The sequence below is a fragment of the Colius striatus genome, chromosome Z (assembly GCF_028858725.1).
Source record: "Colius striatus isolate bColStr4 chromosome Z, bColStr4.1.hap1, whole genome shotgun sequence".
In the NCBI taxonomy this organism is placed as follows: domain Eukaryota; kingdom Metazoa; phylum Chordata; class Aves; order Coliiformes; family Coliidae; genus Colius; species Colius striatus.
The window spans coordinates 22,857,206-22,877,650 of record NC_084790.1 but is presented as its reverse complement, the minus strand read 5'-3'; the positions used below and the strand labels follow the sequence as shown (position 1 = coordinate 22,877,650).

At 35.2% G+C, this 20,445-nt stretch overlaps 1 protein-coding gene across 4 annotated transcripts in view; it reads right to left on the bottom strand.

Moving 5' to 3' along the window:
• COMMD10 (COMM domain containing 10) overlaps positions 1-20,445 on the bottom strand; it is a 114,774-nt gene that overhangs the window by 33,956 nt on the left and 60,373 nt on the right. Inside the window, exon 6 of one of the 4 annotated variants that reach the window (XM_062018568.1) lies at positions 7,725-7,911. The exons of 1 other annotated variant lie outside the window; for it this stretch is intronic. In XM_062018568.1, the coding sequence (XP_061874552.1) occupies positions 7,906-7,911 (6 nt within the window). In that variant the 3' untranslated portion in view covers positions 7,725-7,905. Of the gene's footprint in view, positions 1-7,724; positions 7,912-7,958; positions 8,406-20,445 lie in introns of those variants that run through there. 2 more of the 4 variants (XM_062018565.1, XM_062018567.1) reach the window with 2 other exon arrangements.

Sequence of the window (20,445 nt, the reverse complement as noted above, 5' to 3'; positions counted from 1 at the left end):
CAGCTTTGTATTATGTTGAGCTATTCTTATGCAATTTTAATAAATACTTTAATTGGGGAAAAAAAAACCCAAACAAAAACCAATCCACATCTCAGTCACTGTATAAGGCTATTACACTCTTCCTGTTTTGTACAGTTTTATAGTATTTGGAAATCAATATGACTCAAGTAGCACACAAAGGACTGAAAATAGAAACACCCAATGGCTCAGCAGGATGCAGCATCCTTGAACTTTAAAATGAGAATTATAAGAAAGAATGATTCCTGTAAAATACAGCAGTTTCATCCAAAAGGAAACTTTCATAGAGTTACCACAAAACTTCTATAACTAGCATTATAAAATGGTATTAGAGAAAGACGTATAACTTGGTTGGCACAAAGAGCACAATTCTAGAAAAAACACTACAGATAATTCTGTCTAGTCAACCTCATCTCTCATAAAGATTATTGCCCTTTTGTAACTCACACTGATAAAAATGTAACATTTCTCATCAACATGTAATTCATTAAGGAAATGTTTATTATTTTTCTCACTCTCTTGTTTTTTCATCTAATTTGGGGAAATAACTATGCTTCTACAGTATTGATTATTTATTTACATTATACCACTAATAAGATATAAGGAAAATGGTCTATTACAGCCATTCCCACTGTGCTGTCTACATTTCTATATACTCAGTCTCCCATGATTCTCAGGAGATTTGGTGATTCCATTCCTGCACGTTAGGCAGAGTCTAAAGTTGACCTTTTTTAGAAAGCTTCCATGCAAAGCAACTCCATTCATCCTTTATTACTCCATTATACCATCGCACAGCATCATGTGGCTTGGAGAAAGCTGAAAATCCCAGGGCTTGAGTTTAATCATTGGATACTTAGAAGCTGCTGAGTGGGCAAGGAAGAGTGAGAAATTTTACAGATAGGGGACATTTAGGCTTGCTGAGGCAGGAGCAGCATTGTATTTATGAAATGCTGACCCTCCTGTTTCATCCCATGAACATCGACACTTTCCTAGGCAGCAGGATTGCAGCCAAATGCTGCTGCCACCAGCCACGTACCTCTCCAGCTGCTCAGGAGAATCACAAAGGGAATTCCAGAAGAATTCAGGCTGAACAGAAAATATGTATTTTCACACTTGGGCATAAGACACTTTTAGTAGGAGTTCTTGGCTTTCCTCCATTTTCATTTTGTCTATCACAGTATTTACAGCCCTTCTCATAAAACATGCCTCAAAAGGCAGTTAGTGTTCAGGGAAAAGTTAAATGATTGCAGATACCAATCATTCACACCATGCCTTCCACACATGTGAACTTCTTGGATTTGCAACCCACTCTATCTATCTCTTCAGAATGAGTAAGACAGCTTTTTCAGGAATAAGCAGATATACTACTTTATCTACTCAAGCCTACTTCAGCTTCTTATTATACTACAAATCAAATATAAATTACAGTTTTACCTTCTAGTCTCAGTTCAAATTTCAATAAAGCAAAGGATCCCATGAGAACATGGGACCTACAACACACTGAAGAGCAGACTGAAAGTAAAATTTTTAGAAATCAGGAAAGAAGTGATCTTATTTTGTGTGGATATAAAAGTAGGCTTTGTTTCTGAACATAAGAGCTTCATAAAGGTAAGTGTATGTTGGTCATTAATCCAGCTTTTAGTACCATTAATACCAATTATGTACATAAGATGCTAAGAATAAATAATACAAATGCTAAAACAGAAAAATAAAACCATCTGAGGACACTGTATATATTTTAAACCTAAAAGACTTCTAGTCTTCTTTCCCTCAGTAAGACAGTAAGGCACAGATCTTGCGATACTATTATCACCACGGCAAATGTAAAACACTGATTTTATATTTATGCTTAAACATTCTCTAAGCATTACAACATCCATAAAAGACATATGCACTAACATGTCTCAATGTTTATCTTGTAAGAATAATTCTTGTAATACCATCATTCACAAACTTAACTTCTGTAAAATTGCCAGTCTCATGCACTGCTTTTTTTCCTAAAACAAAAAATAACTTCTTTTGTCTGTTCTTCAAGGAAACGGCTTCAATCACATTTCAGTAAATAGCCTGACTTCTTTAACTAGACTGCTTTTCCAATATATTTCAAGTGGATATTATATCTATTTATTACAGTAAAAGATATTTGTAAAATCCCCAAACAAAGAAGTCACCTGTATTGTTCATTCATTCCAAAATTTAAGGGGGGAAAACTGAGTCTCTGCAGGTCTGGAGAGTCAGTGTAGTCATACACACAACTAGAACTTTGTCAAGAGAGATTTAACTCAAAGACAATTTCTTTCAGAAATACAGTAAATGCTTAGTGGACTTTCAGAAGACCATTTTGAAAAGTGCCAGAATGCCCAAGGACTCAACAGATACAGTTTCTGTTGCAGCAACACTATTGCACATCAGGTACATATTTTAATAGTGTATCACTTCTAACAAAACAGACAGTAAACTACTTTTACCAAAGTACAGATCTGTTTAATATAGCAATTTGTTTAGACTAACAAACTGGTTGTTCCTGAATTGCTTTGAAGCATATGCATTTAGCACCTAAGTCTCTTTTGCCTTCACACATAGAAGTAATATTACCATCCAAAGAACAATAAGAATACAAAAAAAGAAAAAGACAAAAAAAATCCCTATACCAAAACCCAATCAAACAAAAAGCATATGTTGTGATTCTCATTGCTCCACTGAGGTAATCTTTGTACATTTTCTTAAACAGATAATGTGAACATATTTTTGACACAGATGCAACACTTTTTATTTTCTGATTCTAGTTGCTCCAGTACAACAGAGTACACAAATTCAATCACTTTCAAATATCTGAGTAGTCCTATGGAAGAAATGTCACAGATGCAAAGTTAGTGAGCACATTTAAATGGTCTGTTGGACTGGAGCTCTCACACATTAACATGTATGATAAAAACAATCGTTTTTTACTGAACTGTTCAGGACTTTGAATGCCAAGGGCTTGCCATTTCTTTAAGACAGGTAAGGAAAACAACCAAAATATTTGAGAACTTGTACGGTAATCAAATGAGGGAAAATGATCTTTCATACTGTCAAGTGAATAAGTGATTTACTTGAAGCATCAGAGAAACTAAAACTTTAAAAGATAATTGCACATGGTTCTTAATGGAGTGTGTGCCTTTGTACATACTCTTGTGTGGTCCAGGTAAGACCGAGGCATTTATAACTTCTCTTTCGTATATAAACCCTTTCTGTCAGATATGGTAAGTGCTCATTCAGCAGCAAGACATGGGTTTACAGGGAGTAGTACATCCTGCACTTTAAATAAGCAGGAAATAAATTATATTTGATGACTCTCTTATTTCTACCAAACTTAGAATAAAAAAAAAAAAAAAGGTCCAAATTGCTAGAAGATGAGAAGACAAACACAGGCTACACAGATGATTCAAGTTTTACTACTGTATGGAAAAGGAAGGCCTCATCAGGACAAGGGCAGAAACCCAGCTATTAAATTGCTGGAACTCTTTGCAAGCAGGTACCAGTAAGACCTCATCAAAACTGCTACATGCAAATCTGAAGATTCATTTGCAAGAAATGTGAGTCAAGTTGGCACAAGAACAGGAAAAGGATGCTAGGAAATTTAGGGAAGGGAAAGCTTATTTATATTAGCAACAAAATCAGCTTGTCTTACATAAGGACTGCAATACAATGACAGGGAGTAAGATTGCTCCTTAAATGTCAGAGGAAGTGTCATGAAAAACACTCAGAATGAAAGATAACTCTTACACTCACACAAAAAAAAAGAGGTAGACTTTGAAGAGAGATCAAATATTAGAAGCCTCATTGTCCTTAGAGTATAGATTCTGATCAGACATCTAGTAGCAACAGAAAATATAAACCATCTAACTAAAAACACATACAACTGTACCACACAAGTAGGAGATGTCTTTCAGTTTAATTCTACATCCATTTATTTTCCTTTAGGTGACAATTTGTTTTCAAAATGCCTAAGTGTATCGCATAATTAGCATAAACATTCAAATACAGAGCCATAGAAGTTGTGGTACTGTATACACTGAAGTACCATAGCCTTAGTTTCTTCAGTTTATTATTCTGCTGTGAAAACAATTAAATGCTATGCCACTAGCCTCAAACATGAAAAGAAATTAATTTGTTCAATACATGATTCAGCAACTCTTGGACCTAATTATTAAAACAGAATAATAATAATAAAAATAACAGGTATTTAACAACTTGCGGCACAGGAGAGAAATCTGACTTTGGTAATGAATTTTAAAAAGTGTGTGGCTTGTCTTTTTAAACATACAATATGGGAAAAGGTTAGAGGATCCTAATAAGCAATCCCCAAAACACAGAACAGTTTCCAGATGATTCTCCCTCAGATTAGGTTCCAGAACATATATCCATTAGCAATGTCACTCTGTCCTGTGTCCAGGTGAGACAGAATTAATTTTTACAAGAAGCTTGGAGGAGACACACAAAGGACAAGTGACCTGAACTAGCCAAGGGGATATTTTATGCCATATGACATCATATTCAATGTATATCTGGGGGAGCTGGACAGTGGGAAGAAACACCAGGCTGTGGGACCAGCTGCATATCAGGTTCCATGTGTCATGTAACTGCTTGTGCATCACTCATTTTGTATACTCTTTCATTAGTATTATTGTTACTATTAATTTCTTTTCTTATTGTGTTGTCCCATTAAATTTTCCTTTCCTCAACAGGAGTTTTACCTTTGTTTCTAATCCTCTTCTCTATCTCACTGAAGGAAGGAGAAGTAAGTGAAGGGTCTTGTGGTGCTTAGTTGCTGGCTAGGGTTTAAACAAAATATATTCCAACATCTGGACTATTTTAGATCTAATGAATCAGCAGAAGTAATACATAACAGTGTTGATATACCAGTCAACTCTTTTCCTCTGGGAATGGCAGAGTTCATACAAAAAGTGGAAAAATCCCTTAAATACTCACCGTTTGGTAAAACTTTGAGAACCAAAAAATAAGGCATTGTTCAAAATGGTAAGGCTTCACAAAATGAAACCACTAGTGTAGCAGCTGTCATAATAGAAACCCACATGAAACCTCTTTGCTGTTGGTTTCTGTGAAGAAATACAAACTTTCAAGGCCAAGATTGCATAATAATGTTATAGACCCTCTTAGGCATTCCTGCCTCTCCAATTTCTGTGTATGTTTCCCTGCCCTGGATCAAAGGTATTGCTCTTTTTATCACACTTGTGTGCACAGTAGCTGCTAACACAAATGGTTTCCATAAACCAGGTGATGGAGTTGTCACCTCAATCATTCCATTATTGGGATCACTATACATGTCCTGAATTTGTAATATTCAGCAACTCCTAAAAAGGAGCTTATTTCAACTTGCTTTTGAAAGAGATGAAAAATCTTTGCAACACAATTACTAGTAAATGACTGAAATGCACACTGCTTTTCTATTTTGTGTGGGGTTATTATTGCTACAGCATTTAACCTACATGCTGCCACCAAAAGTGATGTAAGAGACTGTGACAGCAACTACTGTAGACGAGAGCAAATATTCCTGCTTGCCAGCTGAAGCCAATTCACCTGGCTGGCCTTGGCAAGGTACACAGCAAGGTCACAGTAACTTCATTGCTCACAGCAACCAACTGTCCCAGGCAGCGGCAGTGGGTGAAGTGGCCCCTCCTGAGTCACAAGGCTATGCATCACCAATTTGGTACAAGAACACTGTGCTCTCAGAAACAGTAATAGAAGATCTTGTGACAGTGGAATAGCAGATTAAGATCTGACAATGAACTCAAGTTGAAAGAAAGGAATTACAGACAACATTGTTCTTCAGACAAATTATTTGATGACAAATAGGCAGAATAAAAAGAATTGTGGAAAACGTTAAAGAAAAAAGGAGAAAAGCATTGCTTGCTGCAAAAGAGAAAATTCCAGTCTGCTTCAGAACTACTCTATTCTGTTGAACAAGACAGATCCATAAATATGGTTCCTTGAACTTAAATAAAGCTCAAGTAAAGAAAGATAATATTTCTCTTCTGCTCTGTGAGCAAAAATGTTTAACTCCATCCTGATGGGACGTCCAACATCCACATGTCACCAAAGACAGCAAAGGACATGATTTTTAAAATAGATATTGCTTTCAGAGAGGCAGATTAGTAATACTCCATTTTGCAAATTAGAAATGCAGAATAGTACCATGAGGAAAAGTCTCTTCATTGTTTTAAATATGTTCCACATGGTCTTTCAGGTTACAGTGTTTTCATAGCCTTTAAGGAACGAGCAAGAAGACTGGAAAGAAAAACACCTCTTATTAACCTTCAAAAAACACTAAAAAGCACCTTTCAGGGCATATAAAGATTCAGATCCTGGCAGCTGTTACTAATGATAAAGTATGAGTTATAAACCAGCATAGTTAGAGATGTTCTGGAAAGCAGCTGCATTCAATCTGGAATTTTAGAACTTAACTGAAACTAAGTGTGACAGAGGCATATGTTAGTTTGTTTGTTTATCTTTTAATTAATTAATTGACTTATTTTAAATCTGTTTTGCATGTGGGCAAAAGCTAGGGGTTTGTGTGTGGATTTCCTGTAACTCAGTTTATTTTTGCAATAAATAACATGTTGATTCTCAACATAATTTTACTCTCATAAGAATGTCATTGTTTCCTTATCCCCCCCTAAATACCTCATTGAGTACAGTTAGATAACAAGCTTTAAAGGACAGGAAATTCAAAGAGTTTCTAAGATGAAAACAAAAAATAAAGCTACTTGGGCATTCAGTGAAAAACTTGCATTCAGAGATCCATTTCATGTAAAAAAATGAAGAATTTTATATCCTCATACGATCCTCAGCTCATGGCTACAGAGAAAGCAACAAGCTAAATATGAGGAGGTGTACCATCCTATTGTGACTTCAGAGAAAACTACAAACACAGTTACATTTCATTTTCATCCAGAATAAGCTAACTACTACTTATGAATGTACCTCATTCATACAAAATGGGTTCTAAAGTGATAATTTTCATCAGAAGCTTCTGATAAGTGGCCAAATAGAATAATACTTAGACTAACATGTCTCAGTAATTTGGTTGATACAAGTTCATGTGGCTAAAAATGACATACACCTTGTAGTCACTATTTCATGAATATCAGTCCTTTATTGAAAAACACCTTGGTAAGTTAATACACTGATGCACATAAATAAAGTCAATGCCATATAGCTTTTACTGGTAATAACAAATCTGTATGACTGCTTTCACTTTAGAGTTACATTACATATGAAGTGCAATCCAGACAAGATACTGACACTAGCAATTTCCCCTGCTTTTTTCCTCTCATGCAGTTCCTATATTACATGCATCCATTTTATCACTTTGAATTTTCCAGAGTTCCTGACACTGACTACCATCTACTCAGCACAGATGAAGTCTGCACAAGATACTGAAAATTACTAGTGTAAACTGTTGAGAAGGCTCTGCTTATTATTTTTAATGACAATTCCTTACAAGTACGGTTGATTTACATGTAAATGTATTAATACCTTTTTATAAGTTCCTTAGGGAAATACGACTTGAAACAGAATCCAAGGACTAGATTCAAATATTCCTAGAAAACAAAACAAAACAAAACCAAAACCTAAGCTGTATTGTCTTCCATAAGTCTGAAGAGCTGTCATTGCTCCCATAAAACGAACGAAGAATTCTCTGCTCTAAGTCGGTTTTTGTTCTTTTCAGAGACTTTCCAGTCGAAAGATTTGCATTATGGCACTCTTTCCTGAAACTCTTTTTTATTTTCTCCTTGGAAAAACAAAAAAGTCTTAAGATTTTTTTTTCTCTATAGAAGAGTGACCTCTGTAGTCAGTCTCTGCAGAGTTCTTTATGGTGTTCTTTCATCTCTTTTTCAGTGTCACAGATTTGGAGAGGTGGGGGGCAAGGGGTGTGGAGAAGAGAGGAAACAGAAAGAAAAACAAAGAAATGATCAGCCTCTTGGAATTCTGCTATCAAGCATTTCAAATGTAGATGGTTTCCCTCTCCCTTTCCTTTGCTAAAGGATGAAAAACGTTCCAGGTTTTGAGGAAACAAAAAACAAAACCATCACCAACAAAGGAATCATGCCACCATGCTTTCCTCAGCAGTACTGAAAGAAATTTAATCCTGAAACGTTCACACAAATGGTGACCCCTTGGAATATGTGGAAAAGGATTCTGAACCTACTGTCGACTGCAAGTTAAATCATCAGTGGGATGATACTGCCCTCTCTAGAACATTAACAGGAGTGTACACAAGACACATGGAGATTCGTTGTTTTGAGGGCTTCTTTGTAGAAGGCAGGCATCAGCTGTGTCCAATTTCAGTTGCGATACTTCAAATGCAGACAAACTGAAAAGAGCTCAGGGAAAAGTAGAATCACAAAGTTACATTCATGGAATGTGAATTACTAAAAAAATTGAAAAAAAAATTTGTTTAAAAAAATAGATGGTAAAGGGCATATACTTCACATCTTTATATATTCAGACGATTGTTATAAAAACGAGATCTGTGCTCATGCTGGTCATTTCACATGGTAAAACTTAGTAAATAGACTACTTTGTGCTAAGGGAGATTTAGTGTCAACACATCCATAGCTGGAAAGATGCAAAACATACTTTCACAAAGACGTAGTAAAAGAAAAAACTACGTAGTAAAAGAAAAAACTAACAATACACTTTTTTAATATTTGAACAAAATGCAGTAAAAAGCAGCACTAGAAAAAGTCCTCTTCACAAACTCCTTTTCAACATCAAGATCAATTCAAAACCACAAGAACCAGCTAAGCTTATGAAGCCCATTTTGCAAGTACAGAAAAGTGAAATGATTGTAAAATAAGTGTTAACTAGGCATCTGTTCATGACCATGTTTACCATACATGTTACACAAGCTATAGAATTCAGTATAGAACAAATAAAAAAATAAATCCTAGCAGCCTTTCTACTTGCAACTGAGTGAAAGCAGAAAAGTTGCTTTACACTTTCAATGTTGCTGGTGCAGAAAGTGTGTCTTTCTAAACAAAGAAGTCTCTGCTCCTGAAAAGAAAAAAAATCTTAGTTTTGAAAGAATGAGTTACAAAAGGGTAATGAAGGAAACCTAAAGTTTCATAAATCTACTCAAGACAAAGATATTGCAAGCGGACTACATCAGAGTCTAAAAACACAGCTTTGTGTTTCTATAAAATCACCACACAAATTGGACAAGCTGCCTCTTCATTTCCTCAGCTTCTGTTTTTTGACACCCTGTAATACTCTACTACCTAGGGATGTCCCTTATATTTTCCTTTCTCTTCTATAATGTACCCTATGTTTCATCATCTAGCTGTTGGCATTATGAGATTTCTAGTCTAAACTATCATCCAATTTACTCATTCTTTTCTAAGTAATTTAAATAGTCAAACAGTGCCTCAAGATGTATAAGAGCTGTATGGTCACACCAGTAAGACCTCTGCAGTCAGGCACCTCTGCATGTTTCATTAGATACATAGCCAATCTCTATTTTGCATACCTCTCTAAGCAAAAAAAATTTGCAAAATTATGATAATCAATGTCATACAAATTAAGTCTAAGCATTGGTTTCAAATCCAAAATAAAAAAAGCAAATCAGATGAAAATGGCAATGTAGAGATTATAAAGTTATCACTAACTTTGTTCTATTTATTATATTATCTATAATTTATTTGGGTTTTCAATTTTGTAGGCACTCTTACTATTTTTTAAATTTAATCTTTTTCTAAAACAATGTAACAAATGGTACAGTCAAAATAAGTATTGCAAAAAAGAAGAGTGAAGAGGACAAAAAGGAAGATCAAATTATTTTAAAATGTGCAGAGAGAGAGAGTTTTAGAGAAAGTTCTCACTTCAGTGAGAAATTTTTTGTTATTTATTGTTCAATAAAAGTCATAAAATGAATGACGCAAGTTATAAAATAAACTGAAGGAACTATATTTATAGTTGTGCATCTATTAAGAAGCATTTTCATAAATCAAGCAATATTTTATCACTATCAGCTTCAGATCTATTCTAGACTTGTATTTAAAATGCATAGTCCACAACTACCACATTAAAATCCCACATCTTACAAATCACAATGTAAACTAAAACCCCTTCTCTACTAAGCCAATTTGTAAAACTTGAGACACTATTTAGCATGACAATTATTTCTCTGTGAGAGAAAAAAAAAACAGGACACAAGGTAAAATATGTCCATATTAGATTTTTTTTAAAAAATCCTGAAATTCTAAAAATGCAAGAAAAATAAAATACGATTGCAACTTAAAACTGGAAGCCTTGTGATTTTTGGGGGGCATTTTAACTATGTTTAAGTGGTAAAAACAGTATACAAATATTTCTGAAACTTTTTGTGAAGCTGTTTACAAGTGCCATAAATTTAGTCACTAGCCACAAATACTATGCATTGTCCTTAACAAGTAAGAGCTTGGTGACTCCATTAATGTTTACAAATATGTAAAGGCTGGGTGTCAGCAGGATGGAGCCAGGCTGTTCTCAATGATGTTCAGTGATAAGACAAGGGGCAAGAGATATAAACTGGAACACAAGAGATTCCAAAAAGATACAAGGAAGAATTTCTTCACTGTGAGGGTGACAGAGCACAGGAATAGTCTGCTCAAGTGGGTTGTTGAGTCTCCTTCTCTGGAGACATTCAAAACCCACCTGGATGAGTTCCTGTGTGACCTACTCTAGGTGGTCCTGCTCTGGCAGGGGGTTGGACTAGATGATCTTCCAAGGTCCCTTCTAATCCTTAAGATTCTCTGATTCTCTATCTGTCAAATTACAGTAAACCTTAGAGAAGTACCCAGTAAATTCTTCCAGAAAGCTTCTCCTTGTGGTGCATACAAGGATCAAAGGAGCAGTTAAGGGGTATGATGCTTGCTGGGGTTTGTATTAAGAAGAGTGTTGAATTTTTCATCTTTTCCTTCCTTTCACCTCATGGTTTTGTGGTTCCAGAAACGTATTTATTGTCTAGAAATAGGATGCATTTTTAACTTTATTTTATGGGTGAATTTTCAAAGAGGTAGAAACAAAAAAGAAGTTAGTAAGAAGGATAGTTTTCATAAAGACAGAGCTGTAGTTAAAATTCTGAATTTATATTTTTAGAGAGAAAGTAGTTTGATTTTCAAACTTCTGAGTAATCAATTAGTTCCATCTATATAATTCTTATAATAGATATATTTCAATATTAACTAACACAGAATAAGTCAAAATGACAGATGCATAAACAACACTGTATACTCAAGAGGAATGAGCCAGTGAACCAGCACGTGACAGTTTCTTTCTAAGATCTAAGGATCTCACATACAACTTGAAGTAAACTTCCCAAGTGTCAGTAATATGTTTAATATTACTTTAGATTTACTGATCTTTGAAAGAAATATATCAACCTCCTGGAAGACTATATACCATACACTGAAGCTACCCATACCTCATGTCTCCATATACTCTGCAACCCTTTACCCCATCCCAGTTTTCACAAGTATCTACTTTTATTTTATTTTTTAAATAAAGAGTTTTGACAACACTGTAAAGAAGATCAGTACTTGGGTTAAGATTTTGCATGCAGTTGTTTGCCTCAGACTTTGCTCATAAATTTACTTAGTTGTTGGCAAAAATGATTTCTCTTTTTCTGAGAATTCTCAAGGACTATTATTTTTTTTTTCTGCTATCTTTTGACTCAGTTACTATACACCTTCTACAACTAAAGAGAAAAATGCTATGACAAACCAGCACATTGTCATGTAGTCAAGGAATGTAGGATGATGATAGTTACAAGCAGACACATCCTCATTTGTGCCTGAATCTGTAGGCTTAAGCTCAATAATGTTATATGAGTAATTAATTCAGGAACACTTATTAAACATGCATTGGTTCTACAGACTGCTACCCCATCAATCCACAATGAGATATTCATTGAAATTACAGCTGAATCTTCCTTCTTACAACAACAGCACTTCAAAAAAGTGCACTCTCAAGATTGAGCATCTATGATGAAAAAAGAACTGCAATCACTGTTACCTATAGCAGTTTCTCATATACGTACATCTTGCATGTGGCATTTTACTCTCTCCTTTGTCTTGCTGACATTTATAAAAGATCAAATTAGCATGGTGAAAAAGTATCTTGAGTTTTATATGTGATATTGCCCCAGCATAATGTCTAGTTCCTGTTGGTTTGCAAATAATGATGGATCATAAAGACTTAGTTTTACTTCTGTTGTACTTTTGTTGGGAGTTAGGGGAAGGTAGTAGCAAAGTATAAAGATACTGTGAAATGTAAAGTCTGGGTTTTTGAACCAAAAATTTCATGGTGGTATGGAATCCATTAACAATCAGGTTATTGAAACATTTGCTAATATGCTACAACAAATACACGCAATGCTGGAATTAATGTCACACAGATGAGACCACAAAATACAGACAAATTAGTTTACATTTATTCATTTGAAATGGTAAGTCTCTTTCACCTTTAGGCCAGTCAAATCTTTTGTTGATAGCCACCCTATTTATCCTTGAACCTAGAGTCTGTTTTGACTGTAAAGGTCATGTATCTTGAGACGCAATTAAGAACAAAAGGCCAGTGGTGCTCTCCTAAAGATAGTCTATCACTCTTTTTTTAGTCAGAAGAAAAAAAAAAAAAAAAGAGAAACAAATTATAATTACTGAAAAATTGTTTCTCTTCTTCCAATGTCACATCCTGGCAATGTATAACATATGTGTCTCATTCATTAATAACACAGAGATAACTTTAAAAACCTGGAAGTACTGAAGGTACTTGAGGTAAGTCTTGAAGGTTTAAAGTAAATCTTTCAGACAGTTTTTAAATGAATACTTCAACAAAAGACATTAGCATGGAAAAAATAAGACTGGAGTAGTACTTCTAGCTTCTCCAAATCAGTAATTTGGGCAAATCATTGCCCAAACAGGTAAGACAACATGAGTTTCTAATGGCTGCATGAAAAAACATACCACATCAGTGTAATTTGATGCAGGATAACTCAGTCCTCAAGTAACTAACACAAGAACTTTCAAATTAATGAATTAAAATAAAACCTTAAAAAGTAGGTACTTCCCTGCAATCAAACTAGAAGATCTTTTTAGCTATACCAAGCAAAGAACTCAATTAAAATAAGTAGCTGCATCTGATTCCCCGATGAAAAGATGAAATTACATCACTGCTAGCAGCAGCAACCGAATGGCAGACATTAATCATGACATGAACTTTACAGTACATTGCAGGATCAGCAAGTAACACATAACTAGATTAATTTCAATAATTTAGTGAGCAACTTGGAAGCTACTCTTTTTTTTCCATCTACATTTACAAGGAGGATGTTTATAGAGGCATGTTTAACAGTGTCTGCAAGTACCAAGTGTTTAAAAATCTAAAGTACTAATGAATACTTAAGCCATATGGTCAGCCCAGAATACATACACAAAGTATACCTACAATACTCATCTAAAAATGAAAATATTGCTGCTAGACTGATGCTTATTCATTCTTTTATACAGGTAGAGGTTCCTTTTATCTGCATATTAGATTTACAGTAAATGAAACTTAGATTAATACAAACCTACAATTATAAACTATTGATAAATTCTTTCATTTTAAATGGCTATATTTCAGTAATTTCACTGAAATGCATTTCTCTTTGCCAAGTATTTATGTAAAATTACATAGATTATTGGAAAATAAGGCTACAGTCAATACTGATCTCATGACCTGCTATACTGCTTTTTTGGTGGATTTTATGAGTATAGCTATGATAGTCAATATTTTAAATACTGCACTCTGCTACCTGTCTAGGATGAGACAGAAACATAACTCAAACTTCCCTAGCTACATGAGAAGTGATAGCACTTAACATTTTCTAACTACTCCATCTCCCAGAAAACTGTACTCCTGAGTTACGACAGTATCAATTTCTCACAACAGTAACTCTAGGCAGTTAGTTGCATCCTATAACCTCAAATTTTCAGAGGAATTAAAGTACACTTTTTAGATGTCCAAACCCATCCCCTTTTTTACTTTTGCAAGCTACCCATAGAGTTAGGTTCTTTCAAAGCATAAGGTGTTTGAGAAAAGTAGATCTTCCCATCCTGACACACTTATTTCCCTTCTACTCGAGATGTGCACCCACCTCTTCTACTCCTGAGCTCTCTTAATTTCATTTCCTTTTCCTTCATTATCCACAATTCTCCCAAGTTCCATTTCATGATCTAGGTGTAACTTATCAAGATTAAAGATGCTACTAAAAAGGGATATAGTCACTGCAAGCGGTGGTAACTACCGAATGGGATGTACTAAACTTGTTGGTCAAGCATATCTGAATGATAATAAATCATCACCTTCAAGCACATTCTTACAAAAAAATGAAAAAAAAAATCCACAAAAGCTTCGTACAAATAATGCAGATCTTTTTGGTGACTTAGGACTAATATAATTACTGGCTTTTTAGGTGGGAAAAAAAAGATAGAAGCAGAAATATACATTGAGTTTCAATTCCAAATCCAAAATGAAACAATAAAAAAAAAAACCAGAAGAACTCGATATTTATACCTGTGTGCATCAACTTTGTTAAAATACTCAAAAAAGAGAGCTCTCTATGCCTATAAAAGATAAGTCAACTCACTAATAATATAGCTTCAAGAAACTCGCTTTTTTATCTCCTGTTTCTGACAACACATGGGCATTTCTGTAGACTAGGTCCACCCAAAAAATTAAATGCTTGACAGTAATCCAAAATCTAGATATACAATGCTGAGATACACCACTTCTAAAGGATTATTAAGGTGCAGCATCTGAAAAAGTTTACCAAAATACATATTTTCAGTCTAAGTCACATTACAGTTGTGTATCTTTTCTATTAAATGAAATTTCAGGTTCAGTAGATTTCCAAATTAATCTATTAACATTTAATTCCAGTGGCTAAACAGAACTTGTGTGAAGATATGGTTGGCCAGGCTCACTCCCTGCTACATTTCAGAGTATTTTCACAACAGCAGGGTAAGTAGTGGAGGTTAAATTGAGCTTGAATGCCCTTGATATTTGTTTGGCATCACTGTAATGTCTTCACACTGTGCTCTGGGTCCTATCTCCCAAGAGAAAATGTACAATTTCTCTTTTTATCTTCTCTGTCTTTGGATCACATTTCATAACTGATAACACAGCACTGAAGCAAAACAGTCTATCCCGACTCTCAATATAGAGGTGCTGGGATATACATCTACTTAAAGACCCTCTGATGGCACAAGAAAACAGTGTATTTGCTTGAGAGAAGGGAGGAACATACATAGACTGTATTTATAGGCGTAACTTGAAACAATACATACACTATTTTTCAGCGTTTCTCTCTGAGAACTGCTTTGTTTTTAAACACTTCATTCCATGCCCTTCAAGCTCCACAGAGACCGTAGGCTCACCATATTGCATTTTCAATCCTCTGATACTATCAAGGAGAAAATGCATCTTTTGTAAATAGCTTTATTTACTAAGAAATACAATGCCTCATCTTTTTTTTTTCAATAGAGTAAACTCAAAATATTATCGAGGTTTATATGTAAGCTCATCAAAAGTATCTGTTTCTTCTCTTTGAACATAAGCTGCTACTAATACTGTCATGTTAAGTTGAATCACAGCACTCTTCCCCCACAAAAAAAATGGAACTGGAAAAATCATTAATAAGATCAAGTGAAGAAATTACAGTAAGGTTGACCAGATTCAGACAAAGAGTAATTAGAAGTATAATTTCCAACATGAAAAAGTAGGAGTTAGGATTCATGAGAAAGTACAAAACAAGCACTTTTTTTTCTTTTGATAGGATCAATGCGGTATTTTCATGCTCCTAAGGAAGTCCTACTCTTTTTCCTCTTAAGTAGTATTCAGTCCTAACAAAATATGAGTCTTCTTACTTAGAAGAATCCTACTCCTACAATCTCTGTTGAATAATCACTGAAATGGTTGTTTATATAGATACATCTATGCTCTCCAAAACAAAGTGTCCTTCACTGCTGCTTAGCATCACATTGTAGATGGTGTCAGTGGCACTAAACACTAAGACAGAAACAGGAGAAAATCACTCACAGCCATCTATAACCAGCAACCTTTTACTCCACATTTACCTGTGACAGAGCAAAAAACATACAGTATCACATGTGGCTGACCTCTACTTTGAATTACTTACATCATTGTGACAAAAAACAAATGTGAAAACTTTAGCAAAAATCTAGTTCACATATAACTGAGCCTAGAAAGCCTAAATCACAGAATTATAGAATGGACAGGAAGGTCACCACACACTGCTCTGGTGCAGGGTTTGCTGTGTTCTGAGTATAACCTTTATAATCTCTCAGAATCCAGTGTTTCCTCCAGTACTGGCACCAGCTGCTGAAGGGGTCATTCGCCTCCCTGCTGTTCATTGCTCTGTCACCACAACTATGCTCCTCTGCACCATCAAAACTGTCAAACAATAAAAAGCACTGAAATGAAGACTTTCATGTGACTTTGACAAAAGACAGCAGCATCACTCCTTGAAGAAGAACAATGGATCTTAATCACATTCAGAATGAAAGCCCCAACCCTTCAATTTAGCTTTTCCCTCAAGTGTCTTACACTTTCCACTATGAACTAATCAAGCTAAAAAGGCAAAAGAGAGATTGTCATTTCTATTTTTAAATACAAAGGAGACAGTCAGGTACAATCGGGAAGAAGGCTAGCAAGATTGACATAGGTAGAATTTATGTTTAACAATCATGTTGGTTAAGCAAGGCAAGTACCATTACAGACCTTTTCCAGTAGATTTGTGGAGTGTGTTAGTGTACAAGGAAAACAGGCTTGAACATTGTATTTCATAAAGATGTTCTGTAATCCCATGACTGGCCTGTTAGAAGAATATTACTAGATTTTTTGGTGATATCTTTGAAATTATTTTCATCACAAAAATAAAAACTTACTGTCTTAACAAAAACTTTTATAAATTCCTCTGCCTCTCTCACAGCAAGCAGCAAGCAGAACTCCACATTTAGTTCTGAATCTATACATTAATTTTTAGAATCCAAAGATGAAGTACCACCAGGGTTCCCAACTACTTGCCTATTTTTTTTTTAAGTACACCTATACAGTCTCATAAATAAAGGCCTTATAAAAAGATCTATACAGGTTTATAAATAAGTGTAATTTAGCTTCAGAAAATTTCATAAGAAATTCAGAGGGACTGATAAAAGTCACTAATGATCCTTTTGACACTGAAGAACCTCATTTTCTTCACTTGGCATTTTCATAAAGCCATGATATGTTTTAATGGTCAGATTCTCACGCAGATGAAAAAGGCTGGACTTAGATACAGTAACATTCAAAAGCAGACAGCTCAGGCTAATCTCCTACATCATGGAGGTAACTAAAATTTTAGATCACTGTAAACAAATGTCTTAAAAATAGGCACTTCAATACCAGATTGTATGGACATCTCTAATTAAAACACAAAAAGACAATGTGAGTGCAAAACAGCAAGGAATTTACTAAGGAAAAGTGTGGCTACAATGTGGAAGAAAACTATTGGACTACAATGAGATTAAGAGTGGAGTTCCTTACAAGCCATTCTGAGAATTGACCTTCAGCAAAAATTGGATCGTAACAATGACATTTGCTGCCAATAAAAAAAAAAAAAAAAAAAAAAGAAAGAAAAGTTGGAACTGCTATCAATAGAGGAAGATCAGAACATCACATTTCACATTTCAAGAACCGAAGAGGCTTTGGAGGACCAAAGTGATAGTAATGACAAAATGCAACAGCACAAAGTGAAGGTCAAGCACGCTGGGAAGAGGAAGAATTTCTACTGTAAGCTGTGAGATCATCAGCTGGAAATAACAGAGGAGGAGAAAGACTTGGATGTATTAATCAATCAGGATGAATACGAACTGTGAGAGAGATACAGCTATGGAAAAGGCAATTGCAACCTGGCTGTATCAAGGGGGAAATTTTCAGTAGAGAGGGGCATGTATTAAAGCCATTTTACAGTGAACTGGTAAGATCTCAGTCGCAGCTCTGTCAACATTTCTGGTCACCCATCTTAAAAAAAATTATTCAAGCTGAAGCATGTGCAGAGAAAAGCTGCAAGAATTATGAGGGAAGCATGGAGAGGATAGCACAAACAGCATACTAACAGAGTCTGGTTTAATTAGCCTAGTCAGCAAGTGAACAGTATTCTGAATGCTTTTAGCAGCAAGGGGGAAAAAAACATCACAGGAGGGATTTTTGTATGGTTATACTCAATACTAATGTTGTTGAAGGCCAGAAGATCCTGTCAGTCCTCTTTTCTATAGGACTGTAGCCATAATCAAAGGTCAAATGCCACTATCTTGACTATTATTCCTTCACATTTTCTCTGTTCCTATATATAGTGCAGAAGCACAAGATTATTTGCATTCATTTCCCTATAAAACCATCTCAGTCTAAGGTATTCCTCTGCTCAGTGAATCTAGACCAAAGGCTAAAACACAAACACAAATTTAAACTGCATATATCTGACATAAACACTAGTCTACTTAAAGGTGTAGAAGTACTTTTGTCAGGCTTCCCTTTAAACAAAAACCCAGAGTATTTTTACACCTCAGTACAGCAGCAGCAGATAGCAACTTTACAATCACGCTGTTCTGCATAATTAACCAGTCTGCCAACTCTAGCTTTTTCTCTTCATTCTTAGGTGGCAATAAACTAACATCTGTCCCATGATGGATTCTAGAACAAACTAAATCAACTAGTCAACCACTAACCACTTTATTTACTATAAGCAAGTTCTGGGTAGTCCTGGCAATTTACATAAAGTTTCAGTTTATGAAGAAAGGTGTAAATTTGTCATGTAAAAATGTTGTTAAACACAAATATTTTCTCAATTTTAGTATTTAAAAGGTAAATAGCTAATGCATTTTAAAAATAAGGTTACAATTTGAAGATAAACAAACAAATAAATAAACAAAAGTGCTTAAAAATAGTAACATCTGAAAAGAGTTCTCTTCAGTTTGCTTAGTAACTTCACCACTAATTAGAACCAGCCAAGGTCATGCACCTAAACAATTAGAGAGACCAGACAGTAGCTTGACACGTGCCATTGCGACCTACCTCATACCTAAATCTTCCAAATCTATTCTATGTACTACACCTGTCATACTTAAATGAACCTACAATTAGCAGACTATCAGCGTAGATATTATTTTCAAACATGGGAACAGTGGACTGTCAAAACGCTGCTTGTTCTACCCAAAAGTTGCACATGTATCCTAAAGAAGAGCACTATGCTTTGAAAAAACAGATGTTGTGAAAGATCTACAGACAGAAATCCAGCACTGACTAGCAACGGCCTTCCTCAGCAATGATCCCAAGTATCCTGCAATAACTAATCAATTAGTCTGGCTAAATTGTGAACGTGCATCCAGCAAAGCAGACATATGGGCATATTCCAAATCCCTTGGGTTCAGACTCTTCACAAGCCTCATCCAGACAGCTGCAGGAAAACACACACATATCCAAACCCAATGGAGACACTGGTGCAAAACTACACTACTTAAACCTGGCTGCATGTTCAGAGCACAGCTGCTAGCACACATTTCTAGATTTCGAAAATGGAAAGTAACAGAACTTGGATAAACACAGAAATGTATGCTTAGTTAAAAACATGAACTATATGGACCACTATATACAACCAAAAGGCTCCTCTTTAGGGTACTGTCCATGTCAGGCAGGAAAGATTATGAGCTCTTTACATAGGGATGGGGAGGTATTTCCATTCAGTATCAAAATATAATGGATATATTTAATGTCTAATTCAGCACTAGTCCTAAATTTAAATTGCATATTTTTCCCCTAATTTCAATCACTGTTGTACTGATCATATGAACAGTTAAGAAGTACTTATCCTTCCAGTTTGCTAGAGCTTGCACTTGCAGATATGATGCTAAACACACTGATTCTAACCACTGCTGTTATTGAAAACTCAATGGCAATTTTTGTACGCACTTGAAGCCAAATTTGACTTGAGTAGTTATGGCTTCTGTATGTTATTTACTTGCTAACTAAGCTTACTTCTTTTCAGCTAAATTCAGTTTGTGCATCACCATTCTCCTAATCAAAGGATCCTGAACAGGGCACATATAATTCATTTTTTAATACAATGTTAGTGTCTCCATCAAGTATGCGACTCAATCTGATGCACACAGACGGGAAAAAGAAAAACATACTAAGGAGGGCAGCCCAGTGATTGAGGACAGAAAATGGACTATCAATACTGAGTTGGTATGAGAGAGAAGATAACCTGGAACAAACAGCACACCTTGCTGCTTTGAGAACTTTATTCTTGGAGAGAAATAGTGAACTGCTGCTCTTTCAGGATCAGGT